Here is a 26,287-nt window from a genome sequence, read left to right as displayed (position 1 = left end):
TCGAGGTTCCAAATGCCAAACGAAACCGTCGCCATGTTCGTCGAAGACATGACGCGATTGTTCCGTCGGGCCGATCCGCTAATGCCAGAAGACAAGAAGGTGCGTCTGTTAATGCGAGGCGTAAAGGAACAGCTTTTCGCGGGCCTCGTGCGCAATCCTCCTACAACAGTCTCTCAGTTCGTTCGTGAGGCAACAGTTATGGAACGTATTCTTCGGCAGCGGCTCTCGCAGTATGAACGCCAGACCACCATGACTGCTGCATGCTCTCTCGTACCTGTGAATGATGACAGGGAGTCCCTTACCTAGCTAATACGACAAATCGTTCGAGAAGAACTGCAGAAGTCCTATGCATCAGCTCCGGCACCTCCCAGTGCCGCGGTTCTTACGGATGTGATTCGGGAAGAAATCGGCAGAGTGGTTCATCCCTCGCCACCAACACGACCCGAACCTCCCACGTTCTCGTACGCGGATGCTCTTCGGGCTTCCGCGCCGTCGACGGGCCGTTTTTCGCAGCCGCCTGCTGGGATTTCTCGACGCTCCCCAAGTCCGATCCACCGCACGAATCCGCAAGCACCTTTTCATCCTGGTCCGCGCAAATCTACAGTATGGCGCGCCCCCGACAACAGTCCGTTGTGCTATCACTGCGGGGAGGCTGGTCACATGTATCGCGACTGCCAGTACCGACGGATTGGTCTGCGGGGATACCATCCGGACGCCCGTTGCCCGCGCTATGGCGAACGCCCGCACGACATCGAGCAATACTTAGAAAGTAACCGGCTCCCTCCTGCCCAACAGCGAAGACAGTCACGGTCGCCTTCACCTCGTCGGTACGCGTCACCAAACCGTGCTCGACCCGCCTTTGATTCCGCTGGAGTCAACGGTGGAAGCCCGCGCCGGGGAAACTGAAAACGGCGACCTCCGGGGGTGAGGCCGCTGTCATGCGAACCGTCAAATATCCTCCGCCGACGCCATCCCCTCGCGACGTACCGTTGACGCCTTCATTCGAAACTGCAAAAAGAACTTCTGCTGCTATTACTGCTTCAATCGACGGTTATCCGGTAACTGCACTTGTCGATACGGGAGCTGACTACTCGGTTATGAGTGCCTCACTGGCCACTCGGCTACGCAAGGTGCTGACAGCGTGGGACGGCCCACATCTGATTACGGCCGGAGGACACCTCGTGTCACCCATTGGACGATGCACCGCCAGACTTGCAATTTCTACTTCGACTTTCGCAGCGTCTTTCCTTGTGCTGCCCAAGTGTTCTCGGCTAGTTATACTGGGCATGGATTTTCTCCAGGAATATGGGGCGATCATTAACCTTCGTGACTTGTTCGTGACTTTTTCTAACGATGTATCTTCGGATTCGAGTGTGGAGGATGAACATCACCGCATGGCTTTACGCGTGGTCGATGACTGCGTGACGTTACCGCCTCGCAGTAGCATCTTCGTCCTTGTTGAATGCCCCCAAGAACAACTAGGAATAGGCATCGCCGAAGGTAACCTCGCCATATTGCTGGATCGCGAAGTCGGCGTCGCACGAGGTCTCGTAGAGCTCCAACATAGGCAAACCACGATTCTAGTTACCAACTTCAGTGGCGAATACAAGCACTTTGCGAGGCATACCACCATGGCCTACTTTGAAACGGTGGCCGAGTCCAACGCCTGTGCTTCAGTAACGACAATCTCGATTCCGGAACCCAGCGATGTGGACTTGACCAGTCACATCAACGTCAACCCACAGCTAGACCAAAACGAGAAGAAGAGGCTCCTCACTCTGCTATCGTCATTTAGCGACTGTTTCGCCACCACGTCGAAGGTCAAACAGACTCCTTTAATCAAACACAGAATCATCACTGAACCGACCGTCCAACCTGTTCGCCAACACGCTTATCGCATGTCGCAAAGAGAACAGGATGCTATTCGTCATCAAGTTAAACAAATGCTCGACGATGATGTCATTCAACCATCGACAAGTCCTTGGTCTTCACCTGTTGTATTAGTTAAAAAGAAAGACGGTTCACTACGATTCTGTGTCGATTACCGCAAACTGAACAAGGTCACGAAAAAAGATGTTTACCCACTTCCTCGAATTGACGACTCCTTGGATCGCCTGCGACATGCCCGTTACTTTTCTTCAATGGATCTACGTAGTGGGTACTGGCAAATTGAAGTTGACGAACGGGACCAGGAAAAAACGGCGTTTATAACACCCGACGGTCTCTATCAATTTAAGGTCCTCCCTTTTGGATTGTGTTCCGCTCCGGCCACATTTCAACGCATGATGGACACAGTTTTATCTGACCTCAAGTGGAACTCGTGTTTAGTCTACTTAGACGATGTAGTTGTTTTTTCCACCACGTTTGAACCACACATCCAGCGGCTTGAGGCGGTTCTTCAAGCTATCCGCACCGCCGGCCTCTCCCTGAAGCCCGAGAAATGTCACTTTGGCTACGAGGAGCTCAAATTTCTAGGTCATATTGTCAGCAGCACCGGTGTGCGCCCTGACCCTGACAAAGCCATGGCAGTCGCTCTGTTCCCGATACCGAAGACAAAACACGATGTCCGCCGATTTTTAGGGCTTTGCGCGTATTACCGCCGTTTTGTACCCAATTTCTGTGAAATTGCCGAACCTTTACAACGACTCATCAAGAACGACGTCACATTTGTTTGGGGCCCGGCACAATCCGGCGCCTTCCACGACCTTCAGCAACGTCTAAAGACACCACCGATCCTTGGTCACTTTGACACCGAGGCTGACACAGAAGTGCATACTGATGCTAGTAACGTTGGTCTCGGAGCGACACTCGTACAGTTTCAAGCTGGTGTTGAGCACGTTATTGCGTATGCCAGCCGAGCCTTGTCTGCTGCTGAAAAAAACTACTCAGCAACTGAAAAAGAATGTCTGGCAGTCATATGGGCTATTCAGAAGTTCCGCCCATACCTGTACGGACGCCCCTTCCGTGTCGTCAGCGACCACCACTCTCTCTGCTGGCTGGCGAATTTCAAAGATCCTTCAGGCCGTCTCGCAAGATGGAGCCTTCGGTTGCAGGAATTTGAGTCTGGCCAGAAACACACTGACGCCGACTGTCTCTCCCGCGCCCCCGTCGAACCCGCACCACTAGATACTGACGACGATTCGGGTTTTCTTTGTACTCTTCCGTCTTTAAACCTTGCTCAACAGCAACGCCAAGATTCCGAGCTCCAGCCCTTGATTGAATACCTTGAAGGAAGCCGCCCACAACCCCCACGGCAGTTTGCGCGTCACTTGTCATCTTTCTGCCTACGTGGCGACATCCTATACAAGCGGAACTTTCACCCTACGGCAACCGCTTTCCTGCTCGTTGTTCCCGCTACTCTCCGCGACGACGTTATACGTGCATGCCACGACGAACCAACGTCCGGGCATCTCGGTTTCACGCATACTCTCGCGAGGATCAAGCAGAGGTACTATTGGCGACAACTCACAAAAACCGTGAAGCAGTACGTCAGAAGTTGTCGAGATTGCCAGCGTCGCAAAGTTCCACCACTGAAACCAGCCGGTCTGCTTCAGCCTGTCCGACCTCCTTGCTCACCTTTTGAACAAGTCGGGATGGATTTACTCGGCCCATTTCCCAAGTCTTCGGCTGATAACCGCTGGATCGTCGTCGCCACCGATTACCTCACTCGATACTGCGAAACACAAGCCGTTCAACGAGCTACTGCTTCAGATGTTGCTAACTTCTTCATAAAAAATATCGTCCTTCGACATGGTGCTCCCGCTGTCGTCATCACAGACCGTGGTACGGCCTTCACTGCCCAGTTGGTCCGAGATATCCTGCAGCTGAGCGGGACATCGCACCGTACGGCAACTGCGTATCACCCGCAGACTAACGGTTTAACTGAGCGTCTCAACAAAACGATTGCGGATATGCTTTCGATGTATGTTGCCACGGACCATAAAAATTGGGACGAACTGCTCCCGTATGTGACATTCGCGTACAACACTGCCCTACAAGAAACCACCGGGTTTCCTCCTTTTCGTCTGGTCTACGGACGCGACGTCACCACTATGCTCGACGTGATGCTCCTACCTACTTCGTCGCAACCTACCGCACCAGATACAGACGCCTTTGTTCAGTGTGCCGAAGCAGCGCGGCACCTTGCGCGGCAACGAATTCTATCCCGACAAAGTCAAGATGCTCGTCGCTACAACATATGCCATCGAGACGTCACATACAACCCGGGAGATCTTGTATGGGTTTGGACGCCTATACGTCAGAGAGGCCGCTCAGAAAAATTATTGCGCCGATACTTTGGACCCTACACAGTTTTGCGTCGTCTAAGTCCTGTCAACTACGAAGTTCTTCCAGCCGACAGTTCGCACCACTCCCGTCGACCACGTTCCTCTGACATTGTTCACGTTACGAGGATGAAGCCCTACCATTCGCGCTGACTCTCATCCACAAACTTTGTGATGCGGCCCCTGTCGTCACGTCCGTTGTCTTTCTCATTTCTTTTATTTTTTTTCCTTGTGGCATTTAACCTCTCCCCAACTTTATTTATTTATTTTGTTTTATTATTATTATATTTTTTTTGGAGGGAGGGGTAATGGCACGCGCTAGTTACGCTAGAAGTCGAGGAAGAAGAGGTGTGCGTGGTAGCTGCTGCAAAAACGAACTGTGAACGTTCGCTTAGAACTGACTGACTGGCTTTTCCTCTCGTGACAATATTCTTCGCTTTCTTCAAAAGGAGCTCTTTATTTTTGCAGAGATCAGCAGGTGGTCTTGTCGCTACATACGGCTACAGCACTAATAATGAGCGCGTTAGCCAATTAAGAGAAGCTGTTCGATTGCATAGTGGCGACTCCTTGCCTTGTTGGCCTCATACTGAAGCCTTCGAATTTCTCAACGATCTTTGGCTCGAAGAAGAGCATACACCACAACAAATTGGAGCACACGGTCACATTCTTCAGGATTGCTGCTTGAAATATTTTAAACTGTGAGCAACATTTTTTCCAATTTTAATGCTTTGGCTACGCCACGGATTGGCATCGAGCTAACTTCGGCTTCAAGCAGTTTACGGCTGTGTGCAACAATGACATTCCTGAAGTAAACTACATAAAATATGCCTATTAATGTTTGTCACGCCGTTTCTTAAACATTTGCTCCCTAGATAACTGTTCTTATTGTATTAGGACTGGCAAGCAAACTTAGCCATTTCACTGCAGCTATCACCATCGCAATGTTTATTGTCATTCAGTATGCACGTGTAGCAGCAACCAAAATATAATGGCTTTTAAGAAACTTAAGGTTAAACTCAACACTTTTAATGGCATTAACCTCACCCATGTGGCACAGGTACAGTCGAACCCAACTATATCGAACCCGTTTACATCAAATTATTCTATATATCGAACGATTTCTGGACACGGTATAGTTACAATGAGTATATATAGCAAAAGTTACGCTTACATCGAACAAAAATAGCAACGACTCCCGATATATCGAACATCGAGCAGCGGAAAAGTGCCCCCAGAAGTTGGCTTTCCCTCGCGGTGGCAGGGAAAACCCAGCGGCGTGGCTCCATCCAACCGCTCTCCCTACGGTGACCGTGCTGTCTCAGACGAGCCGTCGACACCCCCCTGCAAAAAATTGGAGGACGCTTAAGCTTCGCCTTCAAGAGTGGAACGCGACAGCGTTCCCGTCGACCCGCCAAGGGGTGTAAGACAATGGGCAACGGCGCAGCGACTACGCGCCCCGCATCGGACGCGGTGAGCGTCGAGCGACGCAGCGTTCCGCGCGGCAACGAAATGTGCGCCTGAGCAAGCGACGCACGCCTGATCCTTAGAAACGGCTCGTTTCTAAGGCAACACCGCGTTCACTAGAGGCGCTTTTGTACCGCTTTGAAGCATCGAACTCGTGGCTCAGTAAACCATAAACACCCCCTGGCAAACTGCCCGCTGAGACAACCATTTCGGGCAAGTGCTTGCCCAGGCGAAGTTGGCAGACAGTGTATAAAAACGGGTTTTTTGCGACCCTGAAGAAAAAAAAAACGATTGACTACCTGTCTCAAAAACAAATGTGACAATCCAAGTCCTCCATTTCGAACTCGAAGAAACAAATTGGTGCGACTTGATCTCTCCCAAGACGATGCCCACACAAACACTGCGAACACCCGGTGAATTTTTTGGATGTTTACCCTTGAGCAATGCAAGACTTGGAGGATGTACCAAAGTTTGCTCACTAAAAATATGTTGCAAATTGTGGCTCTGGAAAACATAGACCAATTCCAGCCATTCCATTTGTTTACTGTGTCCCGCAGCTTATCCACTTCACTCCTCCAGTACGACTCACTGTCTTTGTAGCACTGAAGGGGAACACCCAAGTATTTCACCGGAGTCGTAACGAAACTCACGTTGGCAAAATTGTCTGGGGTCGCCCGCCAATCCCCGTGCCAGAATCCCAGGCACTTACCCCAGTTTACCGCGCTGCCGCTCACAGCACAAAAACTTTTAACACATTTGACAGCCTGTGTTATACTGTCCAAATCGGTGCAAAACACAGCAATATCGTCTGCATAAGCCAACAGGCGGACTTCAACCTCGTGCAGTTTAAACCCGCGGACACAGTCATTCTCCATGACACTCAAACAAAACGACTCTATATACAAGCAAAACAACAGCGGCGAGAGAGGGCAGCCCTGACGCACCGACCGCTTAACTTGGATTCGCGCTCCCACCACCTTGTTGACAATGAGCCGCGTCGAGCAGTCCCGGTACGCCATGGCAACCCCCTCTCTAATTATTCTACCCAAATTCACATAATCTAGAATGCACAAAAGTATGTCATGAGGCACCCGGTCAAACGCTTTCTCGAGATCAATTTGGAGCATTGCCACTCGTGCACCCATGGCATCGCAGCATTCGAGGATACTGCGTGCTACGTGTATGTTTGAGAAGATAGTTCGGCCTTTAATGCCACATGTTTGATGCGGCCCCACAAGCTTCGCAATGACAGTCTGCAGCCTCTTTGCTAAGATTTTCATCATTATCTTATAGTCTCCGTTAGTGAGACAAATTGGGCGGTAAGAAGTTACTCTTCGCAATGCAACGGGATCTTCTGACTTGGGTATAAGAATAGTGTGGGAAGATGAGAAGGACGGGGGTAGTACTTTGAGCTGGAATGCTTCGTTATATACCTCCGCTAAGGCTGGTGAGATCGCACCTTTGAAATATTTATAAAAGGCTGAGGCTAGACCATCAGGGCCAGGGGACTTCCCCGGATGCACACTTTCAATAGCACTTTTCACTTCCTCTACCGAAATTGATTCCTCCAATGGTTCTTTCGTACTTTCATCTAGCCTTGGCATCAACGACAAAAAGTCCTTTTTAAAACGATCAATGTCGACTGCGCAGTAAGTGAATAAACCACTGTAGTGCTCGAAAAAAGCACGCTCGATATCTTCTGCTGCGTCGCTAACTTTTCCGCAATATTCGATTTCCGCTATCTGATTGCGGCGCGCATGCCACTTTTCTGAGCCTAACGCTCTTTTCGACGGTACTTCTCCCATTATCAGCCTTTCAGCCCTTGCCCGCACCAAAGCACCGCGGTATCTTTCGATATCGAACTGTTCTATTTTATGTTTCAGTGCGCGAATATCGTCCATGAACATGCCGGGCATCCTACATTGCTCATTGATCAATTTTTCTAAATTCCTGCGCATCTGTTTTTCTTCTGCTCCCTTTTCTCTGCATATAGCGCTCGCATGCTCTAAAGCCTTGATTTTAACCGCCTGCTTGAAGTTCTCCCATTTTTCACCAGATGTCGTGTTATCAACAGCATTCATTTCTTCAACTTGCTTCGTTACATCCGCTGTAAACATTTCGTCGCTTAGTAATTTCGAATTAAATTTCTACAGTTGCCACTCGAAGCCCTTTTTCTTTTCTTTCCTGCTTGCTACTAAAAAGCTGACCAAACAGTGATCACTGAATGGAAGTGCGCTCACATGGTACTCCTTACAAAGGGTTATCAAATCAAGGCTCACATACAATCTGTCAAGACGGGCGTGGCTGGCTGCCTGAAAGTGCGTGTACTGCGTAGTCCTCCCACCACCGAGACACTCAGCCACGTCTTCCACACCATCGTCCCTTATCATATCGCTTAAGGCAATGGTGCTTGCATCCTTGTACGGTCGGGCGCTAGTTTTATCACGGGCTGAAAGAACACAGTTAAAATCACCGGCAATAATGAGGAGCCTATTACACTGGGTATACTGTTTTAGCTGATCGAAAAATCTGCGTCTTTCCTCAGCGACAGTCGGCGCGTACAAACAAATAACATGCCATTCCAATGAAGATAATAAAAAATCGCAGACAATAAGCCGACCTGACGGGCATGACGTCACAGCTTCTACTTTTGCTCCAAGACTATGTCGGATGAACAAAGCGCACCCGGAAGAAGTTCCCACAGCATGACTCACTATAACACAGTATCGAGCTAAGAATTGACGCACCATGCCCCCGGTTTCGTCGTCGCCCTCAACTTTCGTCTCCTGTACTGCTAGAATGTCCAGGTAACTAGTCTATAGAGTTGACTTTGCTTCCTCCTTGAGGCAAGCCCACGTACGTTTAAAGTGGCCCCACGAAATGACCTATCCATAGACATCATTGCGAGGCGGTGAGAACCCGGGGGCATGACGCTCACCTCACTACTGCGCTTTTTTCCTGGGTGCCTTGACACGGTGCAGTCCTCAGGGAGGCAAAGGCGGCGTTTCCGCCGTCTTGCGCTCCGTCGAAGTGTTCGGCCGAAGCCGATGGGAAAGACGCCGCACGGGAGTCATTTTCGCAGGTGGCTCGTCCGTTGCGAGGGTGCTGGGCCCCTTCTCCTTTTCGCCTGCTTCGTGGGGCCGCTTTGCGGTCGCACTGGCACTGTCGCTATCGATGCCTGTCATCGGCACTGCCTCGGGAGTAGACTCTACAGCTCCGCCGGAAAAAGTGTGGCCGGTACTACTTGGAGCAGCTTTCCTACTCCGGTCCTCCACGGCTTCATGCAGAAGCCCGGCTTCGGGCTTCCCTGGAGCTTCAAGGAGGGCGTCCTGTGGAGTGCTCGGGGTACCGTCTTGAGTAGTCGGGTTTTGGCACACTCCTGCTGTTTCCTCGGAGTCTGCCTCATCCATAAGGTGGTCCAATGCATCGTTTGCCTGGACTGGTCCGGTCACGCTGGCGTACGTCTTTGGGCAATCCGCGTCCTCATGGCCGAAGCGGCGACAACGACTGCAGCGAGGTACTTTGCAGTCCCGACGTATGTGCCCGGTGCTCTTGCAGCGCAGACAGAGCGGAGCGCGGCCTGGAACAACGACGAGAGTCAGCTCTCCGGCTATCTTGAGCTGGTGTGGAATGTCGTCGACTTTGACGTTGCCATGCAATTGCAGTCCCACTGAGCGAGTCGTCGAGCCCTTTTCAGTGACGCCTTGCACACGCCACTTCTCCCGCGTCACCTCCAACACTTTCCCGAAGGGTTTCAGGGCCACACGAATGTCTTCGTCGGTCACGCCGTGCAGCAACCAGTGCAGCTTTAAGCGAACCTCTCGGTTGTTTGGATCGATGAGCAAACATGGGCGATCTTTTACATGTTTTTCTGCATTGTTGGGATGCCGTTTTCCTCTGGGATGTGCTCCAGCGCACAATCAAAAAGGATTTCCCCCTAGATGCATATGGGATTCGCTACTTGCCAATAGAAAGTGATGATGGTACCCCATACGATGTGATCATGCTTATGGCCCTGCATAGCATTTGGAAATGTAGAATTGCGGTAAGGCATGCCGATCTCGATGCAAGAGCGGCTCGCCAGTATTTCAAAGAAAGCATACGGAACTTTGTAGAGGAACAAAAGTTGCTGGAGTGCATCCCAGAGTGGTTGCCACGAGTGGAATTATTATTGGCGATAAGGGAATTTTAGCACAAGCGCAGCCGCACAAGTTCTGCGATTGTTTTCAACATATTGTGAGTGTGCCTTTTGATTATTTGTGAATGTGTAATTTTTATCCGGGCCAACGACCGGCAATAAAAAAAAAAAAAAAAACTCGTGGCTCAGTGGTAACGTCTCCGTCTCACACCCCCGGAGACCCGGGTTCGATTCTCACCCAGCCCATCTTGCAAGTTGTTTTTTATTCATGAAGTGCCTACCGGCTTTTCTGCGACACGAGCTCCTTAACGCTGTCATGTTAAAATTATCCTCGCCCGCCCGCAGCACTTGCTCAGACAGCCAATCCGAGGCTCTTGTGCCCTCGATCGTCGTGCAAGATGGCGACAGTTCAAGTTGTCTCGCAGCTTTTCTGGCTCATTGTTTGTGCGCCTTGTGGGCCTTCTCCAGCAGTATTGCCGTGATGAAGCGGCTGAATTCGCCTTTCGCCATGCAGCTCAAAATCATAAATCGGGTCAAACGCGGTGAGAAGTCCGATGTCCCCGCAGCGTGAATGATTCCAAGGAGCACTCTCAGCACGACCTTGAAGAATAAGGGGGAGATCGTCGCCACCAACTATCTTCACCGCGTCTATGCGAACTGCGTTTACGTCGGACTACGTGACCCGCTTCCCCGCTATAAAAGGCCAGACCACACCGAGCCTCATTAGTGAGCATGATATCAGCCTCAGAGACGTGCTATGGAATCCCTTCTGTTTCGTACTGCAGGTTGTGGCAGTTCTGCTGCAAACCGAGCCATCATCATGCAGTTGTTTCCCTGCTGCACCACGCAACAATGAAATACTGGGGGCGTATCCGATGTCATCGACACGTGCCGGTGGCATTTGCCTCGTGGAAGATTCGTCACCGCCAACTATCATCACCGCGTCTATGCGAACTGCGTTTACGTCGGACTACGTGACCCGCTTCCCCGCTATAAAAGGCCAGACCACACCGAGCCTCATTAGTGAGCATGATATCAGCCTCAGCGACATGCTAAGGAATCCTCCCTTCTGTTTCGTACTGCAGGTTGTGGCAGTTCTGCTGCAAACCGAGCCATCATCATGCAGTTGTTTCCCTGCTGCACCACGCAACAATGAAATACTGGGGGCGTATCCGATGTCATCGACACGTGCCGGTGGCATTTGCCTCGTGGAAGATTCGTCACCGCCAACTATCATCACCGCGTCTATGCGAACTGCGTTTACGTCGGACTACGTGACCCGCTTCCCCGCTATAAAAGGCCAGACCACACCGAGCCTCATTAGTGAGCATGATATCAGCCTCAGCGACATGCTAAGGAATCCCTTCTGTTTCGTACTGCAGGTTGTGGCAGTTCTGCTGCAAACCGAGCCATCATCATGCAGTTGTTTCCCTGCTGCACCACGCAACAATGAAATACTGGGGGCGTATCCGATGTCATCGACACGTGCCGGTGGCATTTGCCTCGTGGAAGATTCGTCACCGCCAACTATCATCACCGCGTCTATGCGAACTGCGTTTATGTCGGACCACATGACCCGCTTCCCCGCTATAAAAGGCCAGACTACACTGAGCTTCACCAGTGGGCATGGCAGCAGCCTCAGCGCCAACATGCTAAGGAATCCCTTCTGTTTCGTACTGCAGGTTAGTCAGTACTTACCTACTAAATGCTATCGAAACGATAATCGCTTCTTAGTGCTGCTGCCCTGCCCACTATCTTTTTTAGATGTTTTCAGTTATGTCATTTCTATGCCAAGTGACTTGCTGGTGTGTGGCGATATAGAGGCAAATCCGGGTCCTACAGAAAAATAAATGATTTCTGAATTACTCATCGGCCAGGGAAAGTTAACCACATTTGTGGAAGCCTTGCAGAGTTCTCAAAACGATATTGAGAAGAACATTTCAGCACTGACCAAACGCATAGAAGGTTTTGAAAAACAGCTGGCTGGTTTCAACGCACTGAACAACCATGCGAAAACAATGGAGGACACTGTTGCGAAGGTTGATAAACAGTTATCAGTTTATCGATGCGATATGAGAGACGCACGTGGCGGAGGTGTTCTGATTGCCGTGAACCAACAATTGCCATGCACACGAATTAACATTGACAGCCACTTGGAAACACTCTGGTTAAAATGTCAAGAGAGAGAGAGAGAAAGGCAAAGGAAAGACAGGGAGGTTAACCAGAGATTATCTCCGGTTGGCTACCCTGTACTGGGGGAGGGGAAAGGGGAAGCGATAAGTGAGAGGGAGAAGGATTTAAAAAAAAACTACACACACACGCACGTACACACAAACTGTTTCTGTGGGCACTGTCGCGCAGCCCGCAAAGGCGTTCCTACTGTGATGCAGTGCACCGTACAATCCTGAGTCATACAGTGAAGTCACAATCTGTCAGAAAGTCCTGTGTCTTTTAAATACCGCAGCAGCGCCTTCATAGCCAATCGCGCTGATGTTCGCGTAGGCCAGTGTCCAAGGATCTTGTTTTCTGACAGTGGGCGCTTGTCCAGTTTGTCTAGGGTGGCTGAGAGGACTGCTCTTTGCGGGTTGAAATGAGAGCACTCACAAAGAAGGCGCGCGATTGTTTCATTGCACCCGCAGAAGTCACAAAGTGGGTTGTCGGACATTACGATAAGAAAGGAGTACGCATTTGAAAATGCTACTCCAAGCCATAGACGAACTAGAAGGGTACAGTCGCGTCGTGGAAGCTCGGGCGGAATACGGAGTTGTAAAGTAGGGTCCAGGGTATGAAGTCGTGCACTTGTGAAATCGTATGAATTCCACTGAGCTAATGTCAGGTCGTTTGCCAGTACGGCAAGTTTTTTCGCTGCGCCGGCTCTCGAAAGAGGAATGGCAACGCACCTGACGCCGTCATGGGCAGATCGGGCAGCTGCGTCTGCTCGATCATTGCCGTGTATGCCACAGTGACTAGGCAACCACTGATATATGATATCGTGTCCTTCGTCAACTATGCGATGGTGTACTTCTCTGATCTCTGCGACGAGCTGTTCATGTGATCCATGGCGCAGTGCTGAGAGTACACTCTGTAGGGCTGCCTTGGAATCACAGAAGACTGACCATGCACGCGGTGGTTCCTCCTGAATGAAATGGAGAGCCGCACGCAAGGCTACCAGTTCAGCAGCTGTCGTTGATGATACATGCAACGTTTTTAGCTGTATTTCGATGGATCTTGTTGGTATCACCACAGCAGCAGCTGAACTTGCAGATGTGACTGAGCCATCAATGTAAACGTGTACGCGGCTGCTGTGCACCTCATGTATAAGTTGTAATGTGGCCTGCTTCAGGGCAAACGACGGCATGTTAGCCTTTTTTAGTGATTCCTGGGATGGTGAGGCGTACTTCAGGTCTGTGCAGGCACCATAAAGGTGTGGATGGTCTTGCTGCAGGCATGTAGTTCATTGGCAATGAGGTGCGATTGGCAACAATCATACGACTGATAGCTGCATGTGGCCTTTCTGCGGGTAGAGCGGCAAGATGGTGAGAAGGTAGTCGGGCAACGTGGCGAATATGCGCTCTTATGTCAATGTTCCCCACACAATGTTCTTATGTCAATGTTACCCACAAACAGTACTGCTAGGCGTTTGTTATCAACCCCCTCACATCAACCAGACTTTTCTAACCTCTTAAATAACATATCAAATGAAATTACTTCAAAGCATCCCAATGCTAATATTCTCCTTTTTGGAGACATTAATTTTTCCCAACATTACCTGGCACAATGGCACTGCTTTACTAACAAATAAAACTGAAGCGAGCGACTTTATAGAAGTGTGTTTAAATTACAATTTAACATAGCTACTACTGGAGCCAACCCCTGTGTCAGGGACATCTGCCAATATTTTAGATCTTATACTAACTAGTCAATCTTAAATGTTAACATCCCTTACATATCTTCGTGAGATTAGTGATCACAAAGTTATTCATGCTGCCTTCACTTTCGCTCCCCCACCGCGCGACATGCACGAGAAGACAATTTGTCTATATTGTCACGTGGTGGTGACGTTGAAGAACACAGTAGCAATACTGTGAAAGACAAAACTAATTTTTATTGGGCGAACCTGTGCCCACAAAAACAGGCTACACTTAAGCACAACGATAGCAGCGAACACGGTCGGCGATCGTCGAAAATCTGATCAGCGGGTCAAGCGCGTCGGCTTTTATAGATCAGTCGTGGAATGTTCCACATTAACCGATGGGACCCGCGTGCCTTCCACAAAGTTCTGCACTATTCGCGTCGCGCATACATGCAATCAGATTACACAAGTTGCGGCGAAAGACAGTGAAGGGAACCATCGATAGCATTCCAGAAACTTCTTTTACATGCAGGCGCGTCCTGCGCTGCAAGATAACATTTGTTAGGCGGCCAAACGTGGTCGCCCGATAAAGATAAGTACACGTGTCATTACCCCCCTCTTAAAAAGCATCGACCCGATGCTGCAAACAAACGAAAGTAATAAATAAGCACTCGTAGCAAAGAAAACAGCAAAATAAGGGAAGTTCGTAGGCGTCCGTAAAACGGTTTAAGACGCACCACGTGGACCACTTCAGGTCGTGCGTGGCGCCGCTGTGAATGCCAAATTCCGTCTGGCACGACCTCATAGTCCAGTGCGCCAATACGTCGGATGACCTTGTAGGGTCCGAAATAGCGTCGCAGTAGTTTCTCACTCAGTCCTCGTCGGCGTATCGGGGTCCATACCCAAACACGGTCGCCGGGCTGGTACTCGACGAAGCGTCGTCGGAAGTTGTAGTGTCGGCTGTCGGTACGCTGCTGGTTTTTGATCCGTAGGCGGGCGAGTTGTCGGGCTTCTTCGGCGCGCTGGAGATAGGTAGCGACGTCAAGATTTTCTTCGTCAGTGACGTGCGGCAACATGGCGTCGAGCGTCGTCGTTGGGTTCCTGCCGTAAACCAACTTGAACGGCGTGATCTGTGTTGTTTCTTGCACCGCCGTGTTGTAAGCGAATGTTACGTACGGCAGGATGGCATCCTACGTTTTGTGTTCGACGTCGACGTACATTACTAGCATGTCGGCGAGGGTCTTATTCAGCCGCTCCGTAAGACCATTCGTCTGCGGGTGGTAGGCCGTTGTCCTCCTGTGCCTTGTCTGACTGTAGTTCAGAATGGCTTGAGTGAGCTCCGCTGTAAACGCCGTTCCTCTGTCGGTGATGAGGACTTCTGGGGCGCCATGTCGCAGCAGGATGTTTTCGACAAAGAATTTCGCCACTTCGGCTGCGCTACCTTTCGGCAGTGCTTTAGTTTCAGCGAAGCGGGTGAGGTAGTCCGTCGCCACGACGATCCACTTATTTCCGGTTGTTGACGTCGGAAACGGTCCCAGCAAGTCCATCCCCATCTGCTGGAATGGTCGGCAAGGAGGCTCGATTGGCTGTAGTAATCCGGCTGGCCTTGTCGGCGGTGTCTTGCGTCGCTGACAGTCTCGGCATGTTCTGACATAACGGGCGACGTCGGTGGTCAGGTGCGGCCAATAATACTTTTCTTGTATCCTCGATAGTGTCCGGGAAAATCCTAGGTGTCCAGCGGTCGGATCGTCATGTAGGGCGTGCAATACTTCTGGACGAAGTCCTGACGGGACAACAAGAAGGTAGTTGGCGCGGACTGATGAAAAGTTCTTCACGAGTAGATTGTTTTGAAGCGTGAAGGAAGATAATCCGCGCTTAAATGCCCTGGGAACAACGTCGGTGTGCCCTTCCAAATATTCGACGAGGCCTTTTAGCTCCGCGTTTGCACGTTGCTGTGCAGCGAAGTCTTCCGCGCTTATCATTCCAAGGAAGGCGTCGTCATTCTCGTCGTCTTGCGGTGGCGGGTCAATGGGGGTGCGTGATAGGCAATCGGCATCGGAGTGTTTTCATCCGGACTTGTAGGTGACAGTGATGTCGTATTCTTGTAGTCTGAGGCTCCACCGCTCTAGTCGTCCTGAAGGGTCCTTTATATTTGCTAGCCAACACAACGCGTGATGGTCACTGACGACTTTGAATGGCCTGCCATAAAGATAAGGGCGAAATTTAGCTGTAGCCCAAACGATGGCGAGGCATTCCTTTTCGGACATCTATTGAACGAGAGCGGCACTAAGTCAAACAAGAGAACAGCAATTACAAAACTGGTACATCAAGTCAGCCAGTGCACGACTCAGGAGGTAGTCATGAGACAGCTCGCGGACAAATATCTCCCGCTCGAACAACCGGGCGATAGCGACGAACGCGTGGAGTAAGTACATGGGAGGACCGTGCGAGGAAATGGACCGCGATTTCACCGAGGGTGAGGTACGGGCCGCCCTCCATGGTCTCTCTAGTAGATCGGCAGCCGGACCGGACGGTATTACCAATAAACTCTTAATGAATCTAGACGATGAGTCGATCACTTTCCTGACGGATCATTTCACCGAGTTGTGGAGAAAGGGAGACTATCCGGAGGAATGGAAGATAGCTAACACCATCCTCATACCAAAACCAGGCAAACCACTCCATCTAGATAACTAGCTACGTCCAATATCGCTTACGTCGTGCATAGGTAAAGCTATGGAACACGTTATTCTTAACAGACTCACTAGATACGTCGAGCAAAATGACATACTCCCGTATAACATGATCGGTTTCCGCCACGGACTATTGACTCAGGACGCCATGCTCCTGATCAAACACCAGCTCATACACGTTAGCTCGGTGCACGCGAGAGCGATTCTGGGACTAGACGTCGAAAAAGCTTTTGATCGCATAGAGCACAAGGCCATCCTCGAGGTCCTGTCCGAGCTGGGGTTGGGTGAGAGGCTATACAGTGTAGTCAAGGCGTTTCTGGGCGGTAGGCAAGCGAGCCTCACGCTAGGTGAACTAAAATCGAAGGTGATGAACCTGGGAAACAGGGGCACCCCGCAAGGGGCCGTACTTTCGCCCATGCTATTTAATCTAGCAATGACCAGAGTCGCGAGGAAACTGGAGAGTATAGAAGGTATACACTTTGCAATATATGCCGATGATATAACCATATGGAGCGCCAACGGTAACGTAGGCCAAACGGAGACCAGACTGCAAGACAGCATACACGCCGTGGAAAGCACGCTAGGCGAGATGGGACTCAACTGTTCGGCGGCAAAGTCGGAGCTTTTTGTCCTAAAACATCGATGCAGGGGTCGAAGACCCAGGAGCTACGTCCCCGGGGAGGAACCCAAGATTATGTTACGCTGTCACGACGGATCCGCGATCAGGCAGGTGGAAAATATTAAAGTTTTAGGCTTCCACATAGCAGCGGGAGGTACCAACCTGAATACCATTCAGCACATTTCAAACAAGACGGACCAAGTCATCAGATTACTAAGGAGAATCAGCAACAGACACAGAGGCCTGGGTGAGGACAGCGCCAGTGGCGTAGCTAGGTCGTCTGGCACCCGGGGCCCATAGGTCTTCTGTCACCCCCCTCTCCGTGTGTAGCCGGCGGAAAGAAGGGTGCCTTCTGACGTATGACACCCCCCCCCCTCCCTCACTGGCCCCTTGCACCCGGGGCCCACGGCCCCCCAGCCCCCCCTGTTGCTACGCCACTGGACAGCGCTCTAAGGCTAGTGCACGCCTTCGCTCTATGTCACTTCACCTACGTGGCAGGTCTATTTAAATGGTCGCAGGCCGAGCTGAACAAGCTAAACACTCTGATCAGAAAGTTAGTGAAGGCTACCCTAGGTATACCCATCAGCACCTCGAACGTGAAGCTCATGAACCTAGGCGTGCACAATACGATAGAAGAGATGGCGGAAGCGCAACAGGTGGCGCAGCAGGAAAGACTGACGAAAACGCGAGCGGGCAGGCTTATACTCAAAGCGATAGGGACAGACCCAAATAGATCAATGAACCCGAAGGAATCCGAGGTAGAATTGAGCGCGAAACTTAGAGACGCGATCAGAACCACCCCCCTCCCGAGAAATATGCACCCGGAACACAATGTTAGCAGGAGAAAAGCGAGAGCAAAAGCTTTGTTGAAAGAAATTGAACAGCTAGGACAACAGGCGGCCCTTGTAGACGCTGCCTGGGTCAAAGGCAAAGAGGCCTACACCGCCGTGGTGGTCGACAGCCGGGGCGAGGTACGGGACGCCATCACCATCTTCACTAAGGATTCCACGGTGGCGGAGCAAGCCGCGATTGCTCTAGCCATCAGGAACCGTAAATGGTCTTTCATCTATAGCGATTCCAAAGCAGCAATTAAGAGCTTTGACAAAGGCTATGTAGCTGGGACTGCGGCTAAAATTATCGACAAGGTCGAAACTATCAAAACTGAAATCCGATGGTTTCCTGCACATATGTGACAAGTGGACGAGACTCGGCCCAACCTCAACGAGGTGACGAACGACCTAGCACGAGGACTTGCCTGCCGTGCCGGTCAGAACCGAACCGACGCCCACTACCATTCCGGGGAGCATAAAGATCAGTAACTAACTTACAGCGACATCACTAAATATTACTACTTGGGGCGTAGGCAATTCCCTCTGCCACACGTAAAATTTAACAGGGCTCAGGCAGTGACGCTACGTTTACTGCAAACTGGGACGTACCCCACTCCGTATTTCATAAATAAAATTCACCCAGAAAGAGAAATTACGAAAGAATGTAACGTGTGCGATGGCATCATTGACATCAAACACATGCTGGCGGGCTGTCCCGCGACTCTCGCCGACCCCGAAGAAAAATGGCTTTACTGGCACAAGTTGATAACAAGCTCTTCATATCAAGATCAGCTACGGACTGTCCAGAGGGTCCACGATGACGCCATAAGGCTCGGCCTGGCGGTGCCGACGTGGACGCGGCCCGCCTCGGTCTGAAAAGACCGGGCTTCTGGACACTAATAAAGTTTTGTGAATGAATGAATGAATGAATGATTCCTTTTCGGTGGTAGAATAGTTGCCTTCCGCTTTTGACAGCGACCGGCTAGCGTAAGCTATCACCTGTTCTACTCTGTTTCTCCTCTGCACTATAACGGCACCGAGGCCTAGGCTACTGGCATCAGTATGGATTTCTGTATCGGCATACTCGTCGAAGTGCGCAAGTACCGGCGGCGACTGCATGCATCGTTTGAGTTCTTCAAATGCGTCGGCCTGCGGCGTTTCCCACTTGAACTCAACATCACATTTAGATAGACGTGTCAACGGCTCGGCGATGCGTGAAAAGTCCTTGACAAAGCGCCTGTAGAAGGCACACATGCCAAGGAATCTACGCACTGCCTTCTTGTTCATGGGTTGCAGGAACTGTGCGATTGCAGCTGTCTTTTGCGGGTCTGGACGGACACCAGATTTGCTGATTACGTGGCCTAGGAACAGAAGCTCATCGTAAGCGAAGCGGCATTTTTCCGGCTTCAGAGTAAGTCCTGACGACTTGATGGCTTCTAGTACTGTCTCAAGCCGCTTGAGGTGATCGTCGAAATTTTCGGCGAAGACGACGACGTCATCCAAGTAAACGAGACAGGTCTGCCACTTCAATCCTGCTAATACCGTGTCCATGACGCGCTGGAACGTTGCAGGCGCCGAGCACAGTCCAAATGGCATAACCTTGAACTCGTAGAGGCCGTCTGGCGTGATGAAGGCGGTCTTTTCGCGATCCCTTTCGTCGACTTCTATTTGCCAGTAGCCTGACTTGAGGTCCATCGATGAGAAGTATTTAGCATTGCAGAGCCGATTCAATGCGTCGTCTATCCGTGGGAGGGGGTATACGTCTTTCTTCGTGATTTTGTTCAATCGACGATAATCGACGCAGAAACGTAGGGTTCCGTCCTTTTTCTTAACTGAAACTACTGGAGAGGCCCACGGGCTTTTCGACGGCTGGATGATGTCGTCGCGCAGCATTTCGTCGACTTGGTGTCTTATAGCTTCGCGTTCTCGCGTCGAAACTCGGTAAGGGCTCTGGCGGAGTGGTCGAGCGCACTCTTCGGTTATTATGCGATGCTTTGCGACTGGGGTTTGTCGAATCCTCGATAACGTCGAAAAGCAGTCTTTGTATCGTCGAAGCAGACTTCTGAGCTGTTGCTTCTTAATCACGGGTAGACTTGGATTTATGTCGAAGTCTGGCGCGGGAACTACGGCCGTCGGGGTAGATGCGACAGAATCCGAGAGGACAAACGCATCGCTGGTTTCCTGAATTTCCTCGATGTATGCGATCGTCGTGCCCTTGTTGATGTGCTTGAACTCCTGGCTGAAGTTCGTCAGCAACACCTTCGTGTTTCCTCCGTGTAGTCGAGCGATCCCTCTTGCGACGCAAATTTCACGGTCGAGCAGTAGACGTTGGTCGCCTTCGATGACGCTTTCTACATCAGCGGGTGTTTCGGTGCTGACCGAAATGACAATGCTGGAGCGAGGCGGGATGCTCACTTGATCTTCGAGCACCCTCAAGGCGTGGTGACTACGAGGGCTCTCCGGCGGTATCGCTTGATCTCCCGACAGCGTTATTGACTTCGACTTCAGGTCGATGATTGCGCCGTGTTGGTTCAGGAAGTCCATGCCGAGAATGACGTCTCGTGAACACTGTTGGAGGATAACGATGGTGGCAGGGTAAGTCCGGTCATGAACGGTAATTCTTGCCGTGCAGACTCCAGTCGGCGTAATGAGGTGTCCTTCAGCGGTTCGAATTTGAGGGCCTTCCCATGCAGTTTTCACTTTCTTCAAATGGGCGGCGACGTGTCCACTTATTACGGAGTAATCAGCCCCTGTGTCCACTAAGGCGGTAACTGCGTGGCCGTCGAGAAGCACGTCGAGGTCGGTGGTTCTTTGTCTGGCGTTGCAGTTACGTCTTGGCGTCGGATCACGGCTGCGTCGTGTTGAACTAAAGCTGGAACGGTGCGTCGTCAAGTCGTCTTTCGTCGGTGTAGTCTTGGCTTCCGGACTTCGTCGGGACGGCGGCGTGTCGTTATTATGTCGTCGAGATGGTCTCTTCGTCGTCTTCGTCGGCGGCGGAGGATCTTCGTCAGTTCGACGAACAGCAACCACACCTCCATCGGTTGCTGCTTTTAGTTTTCCGGATATGGGCTCGCAGAGCGGCCCCGGGCTGGGACGGTGTATGGTCGGCGCTGCGGTGACAGGTAGCGGCCTGGTGACGGCGAACGGGATGGTCGTCGAGGGTTTCCACTGAGTGGCGGCGAGGTACTCGGCGATATCGCGAGGTCGTTCGCCAATTTGTGGTCGCGGCGCGTTAACGGCGAACCCTCGGAGTCCCATATCCCGGTATGGGCATCGGCGGTAGATGTGCCCGGCTTCTCCGCAGTGATAGCAAAGCGGACAGTGATCGGGGGCGCGCCAAACGTCAGTCTTCCTTGGAATGCCGCGTGAGGGGACGGCTTGGCGTGCTGGCGGCGGGGGTGGTGGTGGCGACGGAACTGTGTCGTCACTGGGCCCTGGCGTGGACGAGGAGGGGGTACGTGACGGCGGGCTACAGCGGCGTATGTCATCGCTTGCGGCTCAGGCTGCGGCAATTCAGGGGCTACTCCGAGTTGTTGTTGGACCTCCTCACGTACGGTGTTGGCAATTGACGCCACTTGACCCTGTGATGACGGGAACAGCTTTTGCAGCTCCTCCCGCACGACCGCTCGGATAGTCTCGCGCAGGTCGTCGGTGGCCAGTGACTGAACTCCGGCGTAGTTTGTCGAGTTAGAGCGGCGGTTGAATTGCCGGTTCCGCATTTCCAGTGTCTTCTCGATGCTGGTGGCCTCGCGAAAAAACTCCTCAACGGTCTGCGGTGGGCTCCGTACCATTCCGGCGAAAAGTTCCTCCTTTACACCACGCATCAGTAGGCGGACTTTCTTCTCCTCGGACATTTTCGGGTCGGCGTGGCGGAATAGGCGGCTCAATTCCTCTGTAAAAATCGCGGTGGTCTCATTTGGTAGTTGCACCCGGGTTTCTAATAGCGCTTGGGCTCGTTCTCGGCGTACGACGCTTGCGAATGTCTGCAGGAAGCCGCTTCGGAACAGCTCCCAGGTCGTTAAGGTGGTTTCTCGGTTCTCGAACCACGTCCTGGCAGCGTCTTCCAATGCGAAGAAGACATATGTCGCAGTTTGTCGTCGCTATTCCAGTTGTTAAAAGCAGCGACCCTCTCGTATGTCTCAAGCCACCTTTCCGGGTCCTCGAACGTTGAACCACGTAACGTCGGAGGCTCCCTGGGCTGCTGCAGCACGATGGGGGATGCTGGGGCTGCCATTGGGGTGGACTTGGTGGCGATCTTCCTCGTCGTCTCAGGCAAAAGTCCGTGCTCCGGGGGCAGTTGTTGAAGACGGCAGCTAGCTTGCTCGATGGTCCGGGACTACGTTGTTGTTGTCTTTGCGTTCCAGGCTTGGATCACGGCTTGTCGGGGGCGTCCGGTACATGAACCAAAAGCACCTCCACCAGATGTCACGTGGTGGTGACGTTGAAGAACACAGTAGCAATACTGTGAAAGACAAAACTAATTTTTATTGGGCGAACCTGTGCCCACAAAAACAGGCTACACTTAAGCACAACGATAGCAGCGAACACGGTCGGCGATCGTCGAAAATCTGATCAGCGGGTCAAGCGCGTCGGCTTTTATAGATCAGTCGTGGAATGTTCCAGATTAACCGATGGGACCCGCGTGCCTTCCACAAAGTTCTGCACTATTCGCGTCGCGCATACATGCAATCAGATTACACAAGTTGCGGTGAAAGACAGTGGAGGGAACCATCGATAACATTCCAGAAACTTCTTTTACATGCAGGCGCGTCCTGCGCTGCAAGATAACATTTGTTAGGCGGCCAAACGTGGTCGCCCGATAAAGACAAGTACACGTGTCATTATGACAAAGGTAACTATGAGGCTATAAATACTGAATTAAATGCATTCTTTTCCACCTTTGCAGATGAATTTAACAACCATTCGAGTTATGATAACTGGCTGTTGTTTAAAAACAAACTGTGTGAACTAAAGAACTAATTTATTCCCAGGATAACCATTCGATCGAATCGACAAAAACCATGGTTTACGAGATCCTTAAAACGACTATAAAACTTAAAAAAGCGCCTTTATCGCCACGCTGACGTTAAGGCAAGCTCAGTTGCGTGGGAGAAATATTACGCCACTGAAGCTGCGTACTTATCGGAATTCGCGATGCCAAGCAGGCCTTTTTCACTATGACCTGCCAAACATTTTACTTACTAATCCAAGAAAATTCTGGCAGGTGATAAACCCCAAAGAAGTGCGTATCAATAATTTTACTAACGAGCTGGGTGAATCGGTGACAGACTTAACCTGTGCTAATATGTTCAACGCATTTTCTTCAGTCTTCACTAATTAAATGGACACACTTCCTCCCCCGCCAACCACAAATATACAATGCAACATGTCAACCATCACATTCACAGTACGCAGGCTCTTATCTGTGATAGAAAATATTAAGTTGTCTTCATCATCTGGCATTGATGACATTAACTCCAAACTACTAAAAAACACGAAACACATTTCTGCAGAGTTTCTCTATTTATTATTTTCACAGTCACTTTCCACAGGCACCATGCCAGACGAGTGGAAGATGGGGAAGGTTACCCCAGTCTACAAATTGGGCAACAAAAATTCTCCCCTAAATCACTGCTCCATCTCATTAACAAGTGTTCCCTGCAAGATCATGGAGCATGTAATCTACTCTCATATTACGAACTTTCTAGATGCTAACAACTTCTTTCATCCTTCACAGCACGGGTTCCACAGGGGGCGTTCTTGCGAGACCCAGCTCGCATTATTTCTTCATGACGTTCATGCTAATCTTGACTGTAACATACAAACAGATGCCATATTGTTTGATTACGCGAAAGCGTTTGACAAAATAGCTCATCAACGCCTATTACTAAAACTTCCTCGTTTGAATTTGCGTCCTCATATCCTAAAATGGCTTGAGTAATTTTTAACTAACCGCTTACAGTATGTCTCATTTATTAACCACGATTCAAACATTACACTCATCACATCAGGCGTACCACAGGGGTCCGTCCTTAGCCCCCTTCTTTTCTTAATTTACATTAACGACTTACCCTTGTATGTGCCCTGCCATATCCGTATGTTTGCTGATTGCTATATTTACCGCGCGGTCAATACCATCACTGACCAAATAACTCTTCAATCTGACCTTAACCGCGTACAAGAATGGTGTGATGTTTGGCTGATGACACTCAACTCTAATAAATGCAAACTTGTCTCATTTACCCGTCGTCATCATCCTCTTCACTTTTCTTATCGGATTGGTGACGTCACTGTGGAATCAGTGGAATCCTACAAATACCTAGGTATCAACTTGACTAATGATCTAACCTGGAATGTGCATGTTACTAATGTTATTTCATCGGCTAACAAAACATTGGGATTTTTAAGATGTCACCTTCGCCTCGCTCTATTGCATATAAAACTGTTAGCCTATAGATCATTGGTAAGAACGAAACTTGAATACGCATCTGCCATCTGGGATCCGCATCAAGCATATCTCGCCAATGCCCCCGAGGCAGTTCAAAACAGCGCCACCAGGTATATTCATTCCACATACTCTTACAACGTCAGCAAATCATCTTCAAAAAAATAATCTTCCTTGTCGCTTCTATTTCTTCGTCACTGCATTGCCACCCTTTCCCTCTTCCACAGGTTCTACTATTCGAAGCTTAATCGACCACCATACATTGTTTCTCCAACGCGCCGGTCACGACGCCATCCCCAGCAGGTAGCACAACCACAATCACGCACCAATACATTTTCTGCCTCATTTTTCTACCGAACATCTAAAGACTGGAATGGCCTTCCTCATCAAATCACTGCCATCACCTGCTCTTCACAATTTGGTCAAGATGTAACAACTTTTTATCTACAGAATTGAATGCATTATGACACTTGTTTGTATATGTTGTATTCCCACCCCTTATGTAATACCCCTACTACGGGGTCTTTAAGGAAATAAAATGAAATTAAATGAAATCTGCTCTCATTTCAAAAGTCGATGACTTAGAAAATAGGAGTCGCAGAAACAATTTAGTTATATACGGGCTAACTGATGATGACGAAGAGACAGCAGCTGAGCTTGAAAGTAAGGTAGTGACTGAGGTCTTTCAGGCCAAATTAGGATTAACTGTCTCCGGCGTTGAGAGGTGTCATAGAATTGGTCGCAAATTTAAAGATGTGAAGCACCCTCTAATACTCAAATTTTTATAGACTACCGAGAAAAAGCATCAGCATTGAAATCCGCGCACAAGCTAAATAGTTCCGAAATGTCAATCTCTGAAGACTCTTCCACCAGAACACGAGAAATACGAAAGCACCTGTGGAAGAGTGCCGTGCAAGAAACGGCTAATGGAGCCAAGGTAAAACTACAGGTTTCCCCGCTCAATTTAATCCAAGCGCCAGTCAATTTAATCCAAGCGCAAGTCAATTTAATCCAAGTGCCAGTGATTTTAATCGGAGTTAATTTATAGTTATAAAAGTTAATTTATAACTTAGACACAACACTCATAACAAACAATTAGTAAAGTGGATTTCAGCCTACCTTTTAAACAGAGAACAATTCATTGTTTTTAACAATCATTGTTCTGACAAGCTTACAGTTCACTCTGGCATCCCTCAGGGCTCTATTCTTGGGCCTCTGTTGTTTTTAATATATGTTAATGATACTGTGTGTAACATTCCTGTGAAAATTAGGCTTTACGCTGGTGATTGTGTCATTTATACAAAAGTAAGAAGTGTCTCAGATCAAATACTACTGAATAGCGCGTTGCAAAAAGTTTCTGCATGGCGGGAATCATGGCAAATGTCCATTAATTTTGAAAAAAACTGTATTGATGAGGATTACTCACAAAAAGAATGCCTTACCATTTGATTACAGTATTAATGATGTGACACTTGCAGGAGTAGCAGAATACAAATGTATAGGGCTCTGGGTCACTAACAATCTCAGCTGGAACAAACATATTGATTTCATAACGTGCAACGCTTTTCGTAAATTGTTTTTCTTAAGATGGCCATTGTGGTTATCCACTCTGGCCGCCTCCTTGCTTACAAATGTATTGTTAATTATTCTGCTATCATTTGGGACCCATTCGCTAAGGCTAACATAAACAAAGTAGAGAGGGTTCAAAGGAGGGCTGCTCGATTCATATATAATTATTACCGACGTACATCGATAACACATCTTTTAATGAAAGCTGGTCTGCCAACAATAAATGAGAGAAATCGTTCTGCAAGACTTAAAATTGTAAATTCATGTACCAATTAATTAAAGGACAGTACAGAACTGAACTCACCCACTTAGTTCATTTTTCGTCTGGGCATGCGACCCAACAACGACATCAACTAGCTTTAACTCCTTTTCGCATCCGTAATAACTGTTTTA

General features: G+C 49.9%; 1 protein-coding gene across 11 annotated transcripts in view; it reads right to left on the bottom strand.

The window, feature by feature from the left end:
* LOC135908131 (tRNA-queuosine alpha-mannosyltransferase) overlaps nt 1-26,287 on the bottom strand; it is a 219,909-nt gene that overhangs the window by 9,519 nt on the left and 184,103 nt on the right. For 2 of the 11 annotated variants that reach the window (XR_010566214.1, XM_065439885.1), the window contains one exon: nt 5,455-5,624. The exons of 8 other annotated variants lie outside the window; for them this stretch is intronic. Coding sequence is in view for 2 of the 3 variants with exons in the window: in XM_065439885.1 (XP_065295957.1) it covers nt 5,455-5,624 (170 nt within the window). In the remaining variant the exon portion in view is untranslated. Of the gene's footprint in view, nt 1-5,454; nt 5,625-26,287 lie in introns of those variants that run through there. One more of the 11 variants, XM_065439889.2, reaches the window with a different exon arrangement.

The sequence above is a fragment of the Dermacentor albipictus genome, chromosome 1, assembly GCF_038994185.2.
Source record: "Dermacentor albipictus isolate Rhodes 1998 colony chromosome 1, USDA_Dalb.pri_finalv2, whole genome shotgun sequence".
Classification (NCBI taxonomy): domain Eukaryota; kingdom Metazoa; phylum Arthropoda; class Arachnida; order Ixodida; family Ixodidae; genus Dermacentor; species Dermacentor albipictus.
Note: the sequence above shows the minus strand (reverse complement) of the source record. Positions and strands in the feature narration are given on the sequence as shown.